The sequence below is a fragment of the Mandrillus leucophaeus genome, unplaced genomic scaffold (genome assembly GCF_000951045.1).
Source record: "Mandrillus leucophaeus isolate KB7577 unplaced genomic scaffold, Mleu.le_1.0 Scaffold339, whole genome shotgun sequence".
Lineage (NCBI taxonomy): Eukaryota > Metazoa > Chordata > Mammalia > Primates > Cercopithecidae > Mandrillus > Mandrillus leucophaeus.
The window spans coordinates 905,241-921,857 of NW_012103576.1; the positions used below are offsets into that span (position 1 = coordinate 905,241).

A 16,617-nucleotide genomic window follows, 5' to 3' on the forward strand; every position below is an offset into this window, starting at 1 on the left:
GAATAGATCTTTATTTTTAGAAGAGAAAGCATTTGTATCAATACCTTGTTTTCGTGTCTGCAGAACAAAAATAAACAGTAAGTTGGCCTAATTTTCAGATACTTTTTAAAAGAATCATTTGGCTAAAAATGCCACTTAAATACATGATACATTTAGAGTTTGGAATTTTCCCTGGGCATATGCCTGATACTCTAAACCTCATACAATTGTGTTTTATTTTTAATTAGTAATTATTATGGGAACATAATAGTTGTGCATATTTGTGGGATACATGTGATATTTTGATACAGGCATACAATGCGTAATGATCAAATCAGGGTAATTGGGATATCTATCACCTCAAACCTTTATCATTTCTTTGTGTTAGGAACATTCCAATCCTACTCTTTTAGTTATTTTAAAATATACAATAAATTGTTATTAACTGTAGTCAGCCTATTGTGCTACTGAATACTAGACCTTATTCCTTCTATCTAACTGTATTTTTTACCCATTAACCATCCCCTCCTTATAAGCCCTTGCTAACTACCCTTTCTAGCCTCTGGCAACGAGATCATTCCACTCTCTGTCTCTATGGGTTCAGTGGGTTTTTGTTTTGTTTTTTTCTCTCGCATATGAGCAGTATTGATCTTTCTGTGCCTGGCGTATTTCACTTAACATAATGTTCTCCAGTTCCAATCATGCTGTTGCAAATGACAGGATTTTGTTCTTCTTTATGGTTCAATAATATTCAATTGTGTATATGTACCACATGTTCTTTATCCATTCTTCCGTTGATGGAAACTTAAATTGATTCCATATCTGGGTCATTGTGAATAATACTGTAATAAACACAGGGGTGCATCTCTTTGAAATACTGTTTTCCTTTCTTTAGGACAGATACCCAGCAGTGGGATTGCTGGATCATATCATAGTTCTATTTTTAGTTTTTTGGAGAACCTCCATACTGTTTTTTTTTTTTTTTTCCAGTGGCTGTGCTAATTTACATTCTCAACAACAGTTGCCTACTTTCCTACAATTTTAATAACAACTTGGCACAAAGGTTTCAGTAGAACTTTTGGTGACGAAATGTATACTTTCCCTAACAAAATATAAACTTAGTCCATGCCTCAAAAGTATTTTAATGGCAGTCCATGTCACCAAGTAAAAACTTTCTGCGTGGAAATTCCATTTTTGGTGTTAGGTTGGTAGTAGGGTAGGAGTGTGAGGAAAATGCTTATTATAAAGTGGAGACATTTGGCCTCATTGGGGGATTGAAACATAATTTCACACAGACTAATTCACCCTGCAAACAATCATTTTGATACCATGTTTTACATTTCTTTATCTGAAAGAAGATTCATGTTTAACAAAAGAGGAACTGATTTTCATCTTTGTACTGCTAATTTCAAAATGCAGAGGTAAATCAATAGCTGTATCTACCCTTTAAATAAAGTTTGAGTGGCGAGATATGTGGCTGGCTATAAAAAAAAATTATTTAATTTATTCTGAGCCGCACACTGAGCCCTGCAAAGATAAATTGTTTAAATCTGAACAATAATCAGTGCCTTTCTCACCTTATACTCTTCATAAATTTGTAAGATATTTTTGCAAATTAAATTCTTCTTTGAAACTTTTCATTTTACTTAGAGACAGGAAATTTAATTTTGCCAAGTGGAAACCCCAAGGTTTAAGGTTGGTGCAAAACTAAAACCATTTGGAGGTGAGGAGATTGCCCAATACCTTCTGACTTCCCAGGTTTCAGGACAGCGAAAACTCACTTGAGACCCTTAAGTCATGGAAAGCCTAAAATAATTAGCATGGTTTCAAGGGGCAGAAGTCACAATGTAGGAAAGCCAGTTAGGCAGAGAATGCTTGACGTTCTTATTTCAGAAGTCCCTTGACTAAAGCCTTCAAATGAAAGAAGAAAGCCACGGCAACCATTTGGAAAGATCTGACGAAACTTACAGCTTTGAAAAGGGGTGTTGGGAAGATGATTGTGGGATGTTACTTTGAAATAATAGGAAAATATCCATCTTGTTAGCTCTTGGGAGATCAGGGGTGGGCAAAAATGGCATTTCAACAGAAGAGCCATTTTTGGGGAGTTCACTCTATTTTTCTATTTAAGAGAGAAATCAAAATGAAAATATGAAGGAAAACTAACTTGACCTGTAAAACACCATACAACTTGGTTTAAGCTTTAGTTTCTTTACCTATAGAATGAGGAAGTTGGATTAGATCAGTATTTTCCTAAGGGTGTACTAAAGAGAGATGTTAACGGTAATATGTTGAAAAAAGGGGGGATGGTTTGTGAGTTAAACAATGTTGGGAAATGCTGGGTTAACAAAGGTAACCAGGTTTCTTTACTTTAGGACATGTGAGAGCCTTTATCATACTCTTGTGTATTGTCAGCCTACAAGCGAGGAATATAAAGTGACATTTCTTATACCTAATTGACCAGTGAACCCAGCGTTTGAGGTTCCTCTCTTGGTATTAGTTGTCTGTGGTACACACTCTGGCAAATGCTGGACTAAATGATCTCTAAGAGCCTTTCCAGCTTTACTATTTGATCTTTCTATGATATATCCGTAAACATATAAACTTCCCCAGAGCAGTACAATTTTACTACTTCTGACCTTACTAATTCTTAATCTTTGATCATTCCAATGAAAGAGTCTGCATTCTTACTGAAAAAATAAATTCAGGACTGTGTCTGGCAATTGCTTAAATGTTCACGATTGTAATGTGAGGCTATTATGGATTGCCATTTTTCTTGAATATATTATTTGGTTCATTAGAATTAGCCATACCTCTCTACTTTGCGCTCTCTTTTAATGTAAGTAATCAAGTATTGACTTAAAAAGATATCTATGCAAATAATGGCTATTCATCTGCATGCTGTGAATCTGTACCTTTATAGCGCTTATGTGTGCGTTTAGAAACATGATGCTAAGCAGTTATTTCCCTGCACTTTAATGATTGACTTTTACTCGAATTTGAGTATTCCAAAGACAGGGCTGAAGGGGGAAAAAAAAAAAGATTAACCACCCCTCACCTCTGCACACACAAATAAAAACCTTAAAAACTTAAAAGCCTCATCTTTATGTAACACCTCATATACTCAAAAATCTGTTCTGTAAAATCGGAGTTACGGGTTAGGCAGGTGTTGGTCACACACCATCCCCCTCTTCATCCTAGCCTAAAGGGGGAGCTCCAGGGGACATCGAGGGTATTTAAATATACTGTTGCGCCACCGGTGGGTGGGAAGGTGGAGTGGCTGCCAGGGTAGCGAGCCGTGTGAAGCTTTTGGTGGGAGGAGCTATGGATCAAAAATTGCTGTCTCCAACAGTCAACTTCCTTAAATTTCCTTGCAGCTGATCAGGTAAGCTGGGGCTGAGAGTGCCTTCTACTTTACTCTGGGCAAATGAAGGCCTGGGAGAGCCTGGGCTGATTCCATGGAGAGGGCTGCTAAGAATCTTAAGGTAAAGAGGTAAAATGGGTTTTCAAGGATTTGCCTTTATTGAGCTCAAGTCATCAAGGCAGAAGAACAGAGCGGGAGAGGGCTGCCAGATAACATATTGTATGGGGCATACTTATACTAAAAAAAAAAAAAAAAAATTCACTGTTTATTTGAAATTCAAATTTACCTGGGAGTCCTGCATATTTATTTGATAAACCTAGCATCTCTAGAGAGGATCCTAAGCAGAAGCCCTAGCTGGGGAATAAAGGGGGCAAGCAGCTGGTACCCTGTTTGTCCTGACTTGTAAATCGTTGTGGCAAGTGAGTGGATGAGGTGTCCAGAAAAAGCAGGTAAAGAAGCCTAGGACCAGGAGATTTGACTAATGGGTCAGAGAGAAACACCTCCTTATGTTCTTAATGAAGTCTGTGTAGAAGGAGATGTTTGAAATTATATGATTTTATGTGTGTTTTATTTATTGGAGTAACAAATTCAGTACCATTACTTTTTCTCTCCCTTTTTTTCCATTCTTGATGACAGTTTATGTTGGCAGCTATCAGCTGCTCTAAAGACAGCGTCTAGGAATACTTTGCATCAGGAATGCCTTCTGACTTTTGATAACTTGGTACCAATGTGCTTCGTTGTGTTTGGGTTTTAATTTTATTCTGGTTGGCTGGTTTGTAAATAGATGATGCATTTTTGATGAGCTTATTATTGACCATTCAGTTAATATTTTTCTACAGCGATGGACAGTATTCGATGAGAACCGAGGTAAAAAGTGTGTAAGTGGGGTGGAATAGGGCAGGAAGTAGATTTGGGTTATTAGTGAGGCAGGCTTGCTTTCACGGTGAACAGCTTCTGGGATTTTTAGTGTTATTTGCTGTTCAGAAAATTTCTGAGAAAAAGATCAAGCTCATGATCATTTGAAAATAAATGTTTAACGTAAACAAAGCTAAGCGTGGGTCATGAAGGAAAGCCGCAAACATTTTTCTTGTAAGAAGGCATATGCATTAGAGAGCCACAAGAAGGCCCCACCTGCTGTGATTTTCCTAAAGCCACCTTTGTCTTAGTAGCTTCAGGGAATTTGACTTGCGGCTTGTTCAGAGAAATTCAGGATGGGGGTGGGGCAGTTGGAGAACGCAGTTTTTTTCTAAACTGACCCTGGAAATGCAGGGCCCTCCTGGGCAGGCCCAGGTGCTGATTAGATATGGATCTGCTGCTGGCTCCTTTATTCGTCCGGTGGGGCCCTATATCCTGAGGGCCTTTGTGGCCAGAGACCCCTTGGAATCAGACCAGAGTTTGTGTCTGTGGGCCTCATGGATTCATGTCACTTCTGGTTAAGTTATACTAAATTATCAGGATGTTTCAGCTGTAATGGTCACATATTCCTCAGGGTCTATATTCATAGGAAAAAAAAAAGTTAGGAACTAGCTATTTTCTGGACCTGAATAGAATAACGGTTCATTTGGAATAGACAACCAGGAGCAGCCTCAGCCGTGTGTTGACTATTGTTCTCTTCTTGGAGGGAGAAGAAAGAACTTGTGAAAGAAAATAACAAGAGAAACACTTAGGCTTCTAAGGCAGACTTAGTGTTATGCCCTATAAAATTATTCTCACAAAGTTCAAAAAACGTGTATGGCGGGACGACTATTCATCAGGCACACACACACATCCCTGGAGATTGAAAGTGGAGGAAGATGTAGTTCTGCCGTTATACATACTCAAAGTCTAATAGAGGAGACAAGCATGCAAACAATTTATCGACATACACAGCGATAAGAGCTACGATAAAACTGAGTACAAGGTGCAGTTGGGAGCACAAAGAAGGGAGAGATAAATGGAGGCAGGAGTGGGGAGATGGTTCCAGGAAAATCTTTACAGAGGAAAAGTCATTTGAACTGAGAATCCATATTGGGTAGTGAAAGTCTGGAAACTTAGCTTATGTGCTTACTGAGCTGCTTATGAATCAGGACAAGTCACCTCACCCCTTTGGCCTTCACATTCTCTGTAAGATAAAGGTGCACAAGATGTTCCCTACAATCCGATTCAGCCCTAAACTGTTTCCATCCTGGGAATCAAATTATCTTAGTGGGCTATTTCAGAACAAAAGTGTGATTGTTGAGCCCAGTACTCCCTTTGTCATTGGGAGATCAAAATGTGAAAGTTCTCTGGAGACAGATAGGCAAGAAAATTCTTCTGCTCTCCCCCCAGCTTCTTGCCTATTCAAACTTATTATCTGGTTTGCACCAAAGTCATTGCCCTGTGTATGTGTGTATGGGATGTGTCAAGAAAACAGAGTTGGGACAGCATGAAGAAGGTGGGTACAGTGCTGGCTGCAATGGTAGGGGGTACTTGGCTGGCCCTCTCCATAGGGGTCGACGTTCAGCCTCATTAATTTTGCCTTCATTATATTTAAGAAATGGTTTATCAAAGACTTTTCCCTCTAAATTTCTTGCCTGCATCTCACATTTAACTTAAAAGTTGTATGCTGAATTTTAAGGCTGCTCTTTGTGCATTTATATCAATATTTATAGATGATACATTATTTGGAGGAGAAAATGATGCAGATTATCCATTTTTTGTAAAGACGGAATTCTAAGAGGAAGAAAGTGGGAAATTTGCCAGTAGAATGCTGATATCTGGCTAATAACTCATTGTATGTTGATCTTGACTCAGGTTTTTCCTAGCTTTAATAAATCTGTGATGCTTGCAGGAACTAGCCAAATTGGTACATATGATTTGTAATTCTGAAATCACTGTTACTTCCTCTGAGAAGCCATGTCTATGCATGTAAGTATGTTACAGTGGGGCACTATCGTCAGAATTCTTTCATTTAATACATGATGATTAAAATGGAATAACAACATTTTTCTTCATAGAACAAATCATCTGTTGGGTGCCTTGATTTAACATTTAACTTTTAACTGTTGGCAGTCTAGCAGATCAGTGAGATTATGTATATGAAAAATAATCCAGTTATAATTGTATTTGAGAGAGGATATTTAGGGTTTTTTTTTTTTCTCTCTCTAACTCCATATGTATTTGAAGAAGCAAGTCATTCTGCAAACAGCTGTTTCTCTTAAGATACTGTGGCTGACAAAGGGTAATTTGCAGACTCCCAGGTTCCTTTTCTTATTCTGATGTATGGTAGGGCTTTTTCTCATGAACGTAAAGTACATTTCACAGGGTTTTTCTATCACCCAGTGCCTGGGAAGTCTTGTGTCTGACAGACTGACTCTCATAACTCCCTAGACATAGGTGGGATTTGAATCTCTACAATGAGACTTTTCTCTCTTAGTCAAAGGCTTTGTATTCATTTGGGAGAAGCCTGAAGGTAGGAAAAAGGTAATAGATTGAATTTGGGAGGCTTTATAAATGTTCTGCAACGTATCCCTTTGTCTGTCATCAACTTCTTGATGCAGATGTACTTCAGAAATGTCATCGGCTATTTTCTCCCCCTGCTTGCTGCTTTTTGAGTGCATTTTTCAAAGACAGTAGATGGGAAAGGGGAGTTAGAAGATTCGTATGATTCATAGGTGTAGTAGCACTTATTTCAGCAGAGAATCGCTTTCCTATTGAATCACTTTGCTATTTTCTTAACTCAGTAACACAGTGAAAGACATGTTTTTTAAGTCCAAAAGGAAATGGAAAAGGAGGGAAATTGAGGCAAGCATAAATGAGCTTGCACTCTAATCTCTTCAATGTTTCTTTAATTTTCAGTGTACATGGGAAGGGGGGAGAGAGAGAGTTAATTTTCATGTCTTGACTCCCCTTAGCTGCTGATTTTAGTATGTAGCCTGCTCTGCCAGAGGATGGCAACTGTCGTAGGTACATTTACAGAGTCTTTTAAGACTTGGTCTGATACTTTGCACTAGTGTGTGCCAACTCTGAACCTGTGGGTCTAGATTGGAAGAAGGAGGACTTGGGACACCATTGACTTGGCTAGGGAAACATGAAGGGTGAATTTTCAGAGCCAAGATGGCTGCTGGGCTATCACACCAAACTGTTATAGACCCAATGTGATAGGTACCTTGTGGCCCACTCAGAGTGCTTAGGTGGCCTACAGAAATCATTGGAACTTTCCTAGTACAGAGTCATCGATTTTCCAAAGGACAAAAACAATAGATGATTGCCTCCTCCACTGGGACAGTCCCTCCCTAATCCCCACTCCATCCCAACCTTACATGCCTTACCAAAGCCTTAATTCTATACAAGGATTAAAAAACAAGTGTTAACAGATGTCAAAAACCAAGTTTGTTCTCTCCCAAACACCAATTAAAGTATTTTGGCCTATAATTACGTTTGGGCCTCTTGAAGAATGAATGCTATGTAGACGAGATTTATTATCACCAAGTGTTGTGCGTATAAATATATTATCCTGAGTTCTAATGTCGTTTTGAAAAAAACAGGGGCATAGTTTTCTTTTGAAATGTTGTATTCCATGGATAATATAGATATTAAATTACTTGGTCTCCTCATCTATTGTTTGGATAGAGAATGCAGATTTTTATTTTATTTTATAAGCTTTCTGGAACATAAGCAGCAGTCTCTGGTAAGGTGGTGTTGCTATGCATTTGCATTGTTATAGAATTAAATTATGGATTCTGTCATTCAAAATAGAAGCTTTATAAATCAAGTAAAATCTCATAACTAAGATGAATAAGTTTCTTTAAATCTCATGCTGCCTCATATTCCATACTTTAGTTTTATAGCCCAACTTGATATAATTTTTTAAAGTGTAATTCTCTTTTTTTCTATTTCTGTGTACTGCTTTTGCTCTGCTAAACTGTCATTATTTCCCAAGAAAAAGCTTAAGATAAGTTACTTTATGTAAAGGATAGTGATATAAAAGCACAAAGGCATGTTCACTTCTTTATCTGTATATTGGCAGGAAATGTGCCAAATACAGTGTGTTCTCTCCCTCCCTTTCTTCTTCTCTGTCTGATTACATTCAATGTAGATGATATTAAAACTCAGTTGTAACAAATGGTGAAATTCCAATTATTCTTTTTTCTTTCTTTTCTTTAACTTATCTAATGTTTGGAATTCCTGAATATGAAAGACAGTCTTAATTATATAGTTTTTTTTTTTTTTTTTTGCAGTGGAGTTACAAATTGTGTTCCATGCTTATGTATGCTAATTGTCTAAACAAGCTGTCTAGGTGGCTCTATAATCCTTAAGCAATACTGCTGAGCTGCCTAATTTGTTTTCCCACTACTGCTGTCTAACTACCCCAAAGCACAGGAACTAGAGTGGTGGCCCTAACCGGGAGTATGCAGCAAGATGAAAAATAGTCAAATGAGAAGGAAGGTCAGTAGTAAGTTATTTAGACCTGGTTAGGCAGCAGGGTCTCCAAATGCAGCTGCAATTGGTTAAAAAACAAAACAAAACAAAAGACTGAAATTCAGAAGAGAGGTCGGGGTAGAGATAGAGATTTAAGATCCGAGCAATTGTACAAATAGATGGAACTTTGAGGCAACTTAGTCTCTCCAGGGAAAAGAGATTAGAGAGGAGAGCAAGAGGATTTAGAACAGGGCCTTGGGGAAATCTTTAATGTTAGGTGTGGGAGGAGGAAGAGAAACCCTGAAGTAGAAGTATAAACTAGAATGCTTGGCTGTGGAAGTCACCAAGTGCCACTGCCTCCATCAGCTGTTAATTCTGAGCCGGATCACCTCAGTTATGTAGATGGACAGTGGAGAATCTAGGAACTGAAGATCCTTGTGACTTTCTGCCTTGCATCACGTTGGTGGGTGTAAAAAGAAGCTTATGGTTTCTCTTAGGGGTACATTTATGGGGAAAAGACCCCCATTATTGTGATTTAGCATACACAGGGGTCTGCTTATACTCATTATATATGTTGAAGTTGTGTAGCTATTCCTAGGCTACTTTTAAGAATTTAGGAGGATTAGGTTAACATGATTCTTAACTCATACTACCAATAAATTATTCTTTCTCCAAGATTTGCATAGAAATACAGAAGTACATAAAACTAAGATAGCATTTGATTTTGTAAATCATTTTAATTTAATTAAATGTAAATTGAGCAATGGGAAAAACAAAAAGACAAACTCGACAGAAAACAATGATATGTCTTTTAATCTCTCACACTGACTTTTAAGTTATACTCAGCTTCTTGACAGAGGAGGTAAAACAATAGAGCCACCTTGTCCTAGTGATCTAATATTTAAAAAGAGCAGTTGCAGTGCATCTGGGTTTGCATTATATGTAGCTCTAGAAAAGTTTTGAAGGACACATCTTGATTCTCAATGACATTATAGGAATGTTTTAATAACAACTAAACAATGGAGAAGCCATTGCATAAACTGTGTAGGCATCATAAATAAGGAAACTGCACATAGCATGTGTTGAATGAAAACATTTGGTGAACAAACTCATTTTTCTCTTGGGAATTCAGGTGGCCTAGCAGCTCGCACTCTTTGGTCCAAAAAAAGTTGCCCCTTTGCTCCCCACCTTCCCCTCCCCCAATAACCTCATGTACTGTAAAGAATCTTAGCATCTATGGGAAATAGAATTGTTTGCAGTTGTGCTTTCTTAAAAGGTTTATGGTGGACCTAGTAATCCAAATAAGAGAGAATCATTAGCTTCTTTGTGTACTGCTCGTGAGTTAAACACAGTAATGGGTCACATTGTGACAATGTGATCAACAACTAGTCCAGTGACATCCTTTGCTGCTACATAGTAAACACCATAATCAGCGGCCATGCCAGCATTTAGGTGACACCAAAAGCATGTTTGATTCCACGGACCTGACACACTATCCTGTCTTGAAAGTGCTTAACATCAATAAAAAACATTCAATTAGCTGAGGTTCCAAAATACACTTTGGTCTCCATCATGCAAGTGAGCTAAGGCCATTGTCTCCGGAACCTAAAGAACAAAATGGCTGCCAGGCATAGGGATTTATTATTTCATTAACAGACTGTCAGTGAATTTCAGGGTATTTCTCGCCTTATGTGGATTCAAGATGAAGAGTTTTGGAGCTTAGATTGTCCCCAGATAATGGAGTCCAAAATTTATCTATTTGTGTATAGTTTTAATTAAATATTTTCCCCATTCTTCATTGTTAGGGTCGGTGTACTCGAGAGAACTGCAAGTACCTTCACCCTCCTCCACACTTAAAAACGCAGCTGGAGATTAATGGGCGGAACAATCTGATTCAACAGAAGACTGCCGCAGCCATGTTCGCCCAGCAGATGCAGCTTATGCTCCAGAACGCTCAAATGTCACCACTTGTAAGTCGCAGCTATGTTTTGAAAATTGCCAATAAAGATCTACAGTGGAATAACCTGGCAGGGACTTGCAGAAATTAGTTGCAACAGGATTTAGGACACAAACTAATATGTTCATTGACACTACAGAGCTGTGCACTTGAAGAGAGCAGTCAGGTGTGTTGCACTGAAAACCTGGCTGCATTTATGCATGAGTTCAGTTTATAAAAGAATATGGATAAAGGAGCAGGGGCATTTTAAGATAAGGAGAGTTGATTATTGTTACATGGAAACCTTTGAATTCTAGGACATTAAGTCAAACAAAGTTTCTTGTTTGATGGGGATTTTGGTGTTGTTTTGTTTTGTTTTGTTTTGTTTTGTTGTTGTTTTTTGAGACAGAGTTTTACTCTTGTTGCCCAGGCTGGAGTGCAATGGTGCGATCTAGGCTCATTGCAACCTCTGCCTCCCGGGTTCAAGTGATTCTCCTGCCTCAGCCTCCCAAGTAACTGGTATTACAGGTGCCTGCCATCACACCCAGCTAATTTTTTGGTGTATTTTTAGTAGAGACGGGGTTTCACCATGTCCAGGCTGGTTTTGAACTCCTGACTTCAGGTGATCCACCTGTCTCGGCCTCCCAAAGTGCTAGAATTACAGGTGTGAGCCTGGCCTGTTGTTGCTGTTAAACAAACTTTTTATTGTGAAATAATTTTAGATTTACAGAAAAGTTGCAAAGGTATTAATAGTACAAAGAGTTCCTATATTACCTTTCACCCCATTCTCCCCACTGTTAACATCTTATATTACCCTGGTAGATTTGTCAAAAGCAAGAAACTGGAATCACACGTCATTACTATTGACTAAACTCCAGACTTTATTCAGATTTCCCCAGGTTTTCTGTTAATGTAATCTTTCTATTCCAGTGTCTGATTCAGGGTACCAAAGTGCATTCATTTGAATTTTGCCTCCCCTCTCTTCTCTGCTCTGTGACCATTTCTCAGTTTTTCCCAATTTCCCATGATCTTGATGGTGGCTTTCCCTTATCTTAGCTACAGGGTTTCCCTATGCAGAAATTAGTAAGATTATGTCATTCTAGACAAATATCTACTATTTTGTGGACTTGTGAGTTTAAATGGATTCTTTATAAAGTACTTAAGCTGTATCTGTTCATATTATTCTATTGAAAATTCATCTTGTCCCTATGCCTTAAAATATAAACTTTCATTTTGCTTTTACACCTCTTAGGGTGAATTGAAAACTGTCCCTTTTCTGCTATAGTTCTTCAGGCCTCACATTTAGTTCAGTGGTGCCTCATTCTAATTCCAGCTGACCTACTTCCTTTAAACTATTAACAGGATAAATTTGAAAATCCTGTTACCTTTATTTGTTACCCATTTAATCAGTGACTACAATGAACTTGAAAGCTGAAATATGTATATAGTATTTAGATGCAATGAAAATGTGGGAGGACAATCTGCTGTCAGTAAAACCTATCTCATTATAAAGTTGATTCTCAGAATTCAAGGATATCTGTGTTGATATGGAACCCTTTAATGAGTACATCTTTATGGATATATGCAAAAACAGATGGGAGAGGCAATGATGAATCACTAAAGGTTTGCACCATACTTTTTCCAGAATGTCTAGACAGATTTAAGTAAAATAAATAGATGTCATGTTCTGTACTATTAGTTTACCAAAAAGTTTTGCCTTGGAACTCAGATTAATTATGTTGGTAAATTAGTTTCTAGAAGGTGAACTCCTCGAAGCTCCTCTTTGACCCTCAGTAATTCTTTACATCTTTGAACTCCTTGCGCAAACGCTTTTTCTGGGCTTTCATATACTGACGTATCTCAGTCCCTCCCTACTTCTAAGGGCAGAGGGAAGATAAAGTCTTTTGGATACTGAAAATTGTTATGAACAAAACCACAGAGAAGTGAACGTGCTTGGTAAGTCCAGAAAATGTGAGTGGCTGGGGAATAAAGCAAGGCAGCTTTTATTTTTTTCCCAGTTTTATTGAGGTATAATTAACAAATAAAATTGTGTATATTTTAAAGTGTACAGCATGTGATGATTTGTTAGACGTATACATTGTGAAATGAGATGACATGGATGAACTTGGCAGGCATTATGCCAAGTGAAATAAGCCAGACAGAGAAAAAACAAATACTGTATGATCTCACTCATATGTGGAACCTTGAAAAAACTGAATGCATAGAAACAGAGTAGAAGGGTAGTTGCCAGGGGATGTGGGTGGGAGGGGATGGGGGAAGATGTTGGTCAAAGGTATAGCAAGGGAGATTTTAACGCACAATTACTACTCTCAGCTTCTCATGGGATGTCTCAATTCAAACTGAGCAAAGACTAGGAAGCAGATTTCATTATCAGACACCTGAGCCCAGTGTTTCCTACAGAGCTGGAGCATTTATCTTTTCAAAGGTCGAGGGACAGCTTCAGGGTACTAGTGAAATGCCTTGTTTCAGGGAATCAGAGAGCAAGAAGTGGGGTAAAGTAGGGGTACAGAGGAAAGCCGTTCTATTCAGCCTCTGCTAGAGTCTCTCCAATTCAAGTCTCAACCCTTCAAGTGTTATTGATCATGCTAGCTCATACTGGAGAATAGAGAGTAGCTTTTTTGAGAATCCAATAAGAAATCCATTGTGCTTTCCAGCCTCTTCACTTGTGCTTTCTAATTTGATTCTCCATCCTTTCTATGTTAGAATATGTTTCCCTGTCTTTTCTTCAATGAGGGTAATTTTAGATTTCAGATGACGGAAGATGACTGATATGATTCACAGGAGTACAATTTATTTTATAGAATGTTACAAGATACAAGGCATTACTTAGAAGACCCAAGGGAACAATTGGAAATTGCTTCTCTACCTTGTAGGTTATTTAATGATAGCTATTATGATGCAATGAGCTGCTAAATGATTAATTCCTGCAGTTATTATGTGTACAAAAATCTAACTCCAAGATGGTTGATATGTTCCTCTTCTATGGTCTAAGGAAGCCACTTTATAGGCATGGTGTAACTGAGCTAGTGTGAGCAATTTTAAATAACATTTACCAGCCTGATTTGGAAAAAAAATTTCTTTGTTGTAGATCTTGATATTATTACAGAAGTAATGTATGATTTTACTTAATTTCTCTGGTACCTACTCTCCCTCAAACAACTCTCTATCCCTTTCAATCACCGCACCCAATAATCTGATTCTTGTTTCTAAGATGGTCATGCTTTTGTTTAAGAAATTTCCAGTCCTGATATTTGTAGGGTTGCATATTAAGACCCATTTGTATCACTGGCTTGAACTTCATGTCTTTCCACAAAGAATACTTTGATCTGTTTCTAGGATACCAGAAGAGCACATCTGCCTTTGCAGAATTGAATATGGTTTGCTTATTATAAGCCCCTAGATAAAGGGAATGTCAACCTAAATGCGATGGTACCTAGAGAACAGATTCTGTTGAGTGTAACTGAACAATGAATAAAAGCCACACCTAGTCAATTTGGGTGGAATGCTTGCTGGAACAGGCAAGTTTGTTCACTCTATTAAACAGATCTGAATTGACATTTGCCAGTATAAAAGTCCATCTCTGAAAGCTTTTTTTTTGGCTTTATTAAGGAAGTTCAGCAGGTGAAACAAAAGGTGTGACTACCTAGTATTTTTCAATGCAGTTTAAAAGAGATTGTTCCTGATGTTCCCAGCAAAAAAAAGTATAAGTTGAAGTATCCCCTTGCCATAATCAGGAGGCAAATACAACCACTATAGAAGAATATTAGAAAGAGTAGGAACAGTGGATTACCCTGAAGCAAAGCGAATGTTTTAAAATTTTGGTTTTACAATTAGAAATTTTAGTTATGAGGAAAGATTCTCACTACTGGATGTGGTGTATGTATTTATAAAGTGAATATGATATTACAGGCTGTTAAAATGTTTTATTTGGACATTTTGCATATCTACACCTGTCCATATCCAAACTAAAGGAATACCTGGGAAATTCCTCTATTTTCTCTCTTTGAATGTAGTGATTCACATGGAAACAGATCCTGACACACAAGTGAACTTGACTCAGTAGAGTGTATTCATTTGATTATTTATATAGAGATTGTTGATTCAGCACATTTGAGGTTGCATTGGGGTGTGCCAAGTCCTCAGGTTCTGTTGTATGCTATTCATGGCTGGCATTCCTGTGGCTAAGTTACCAAGTTCCAAACCATGAAGGCCATAAACAAGGCTTCCTCTCTAGGTTTTCCTTTATCTCAAATTGAATCATCTGATGTCTGCCTGGATCCCCCTCCACCTTTTTACATCATTATCATAATTCTATTTACCAAATATATTTCTCATAAACAGGCTTATATGTTTATCTCACATTAATGTAGTAAGGAATGAAGGTTATGTAATGCTTCAGAACCAAGAGAAAAAAATAATAGAAAGTTCAAATAGGTACGAGGAAGGGAGATATACTAATTAATGAATAATATTATTTTTAGACTCATGTTTTTAATTTTTTTCTCTTTTACTAAAGGGCTACAAGGTGTTATATTACTTAGGTATATATTACTTATAAACTTAGGACTAGAACAATTTTAAGTGACTAGAGATAAAATTGGAAAATATTTATTTACTTTTTAATATTTTTTTTTTTTTGAGACACGGTGTCACTCTGTGGACCAGGCTACAGTGCAGTGGCATGATCATAGCTCAATGTAGCCGCAAACTTGTGGGGTCAAGTCGTCATCCTGCCCCATCCTCCTGAGTAGCTGGGACTACAGGTGCATATCACCAAGCACAGATAATGTTTTTTAAAAAATTTTTTTGAATAGAATTAGAAATGTGATCTCACTACATTGCCCAGTCTGGTACTGATTTCCCAGCCTCAAGCAATCCTCCTGCCTTGACCTCCCACAGTGCTGGCATGCCTGGCCTACTTTTTAATTTTTGTAAGTCAGTCGTTAAATGATATAGTACTTGAAAACAAGAGGACAAATATTCATATTAGAGTTACAGTTTTTTAGTTCATATAAACTTAGTTTATTGATTGAAATATGTATGCTGTTTTAAAAAACAGTAGTTTTGTCATGGCTCTTTTATTAACAATTATTATTTTAAAAGGTGGCCCAGATATTGTGTAGGTTTAGTAGAAAAGAAAACTGTGTCCATATTCTAAATTACCAGTCTCATGGTCAGTACAGAAATTATAACATGTTTTAATGAAGGTTCCACAACAGGTTTTTCAGTTCACCTACTCATGTAATGATGAATGATGGCATTTAGTTCTTTCATCTTGATGTGGTGACATTACATGTTTTGTAAAAGGATTTTTGCAAAATTTTCAAGTCAGGAAAAGACAGACATTATGTAATTATAAGGTTAATATGCTCTTAATATAATTACAACAGTCATGATCATGTGAACTTCCCCACTGAGGTTGACCAAATCACATCACAGAAGTGCCTGGAGTGCTACCATGCCATGATCATCTGAACTTTACTACATTTTCTGAAAGATTAGACAAAATTTTACTTTTAGGTGTACCAACTGAAGCCTATTGTTATCTGTTTGTTCAACTAATATTGTTTTTTTTTTTTTTTTTTGGAGACGGAGTCTCGCGCTGTGTCACCCAGGCTGGAGTGCAGTGGCGCGATCTCGGCTCACTGCAAGCTCCGCCTCCCAGGTTCACGCCATTCTCCTGCCTCAGCCTCCGAGTAGCTGGGACTACAGGCGCCTGCCACCACGCCCGGCTAGTTTTTTGTATTTTTAGTAGAGACGGGGTTTCACCATGTTAGCCAGGATGGTCTCGATCTCCTGACCTCGTGATCCACCCGCCTCGGCCTCCCAAAGTGCTGGGATTACAGGCTTGAGCCACCGCGCCCGGCCACTAATATTGTTTTTAAGGTAGACTTACCTTCAAACTAACAGGGGTTTAGGGATGCTCATTTGCATGGTTTCC

The 16,617-nt window shown here is 37.9% G+C and overlaps 1 protein-coding gene across 5 annotated transcripts in view; it reads left to right on the plus strand.

The window, feature by feature from the left end:
* The window catches only part of MBNL3 (muscleblind-like splicing regulator 3), a 61,544-nt gene that overhangs the window by 23,322 nt on the left and 21,605 nt on the right, over positions 1-16,617 (plus strand). For 2 of the 5 annotated variants that reach the window (XM_011988805.1, XM_011988806.1), the window contains exons 1-2: positions 3,369-3,461; positions 10,525-10,689. In XM_011988805.1, the coding sequence (XP_011844195.1) occupies positions 3,435-3,461; positions 10,525-10,689 (192 nt within the window). In that variant the 5' untranslated portion in view covers positions 3,369-3,434. The other 3 variants (XM_011988803.1, XM_011988804.1, XM_011988807.1) reach the window with 2 other exon arrangements.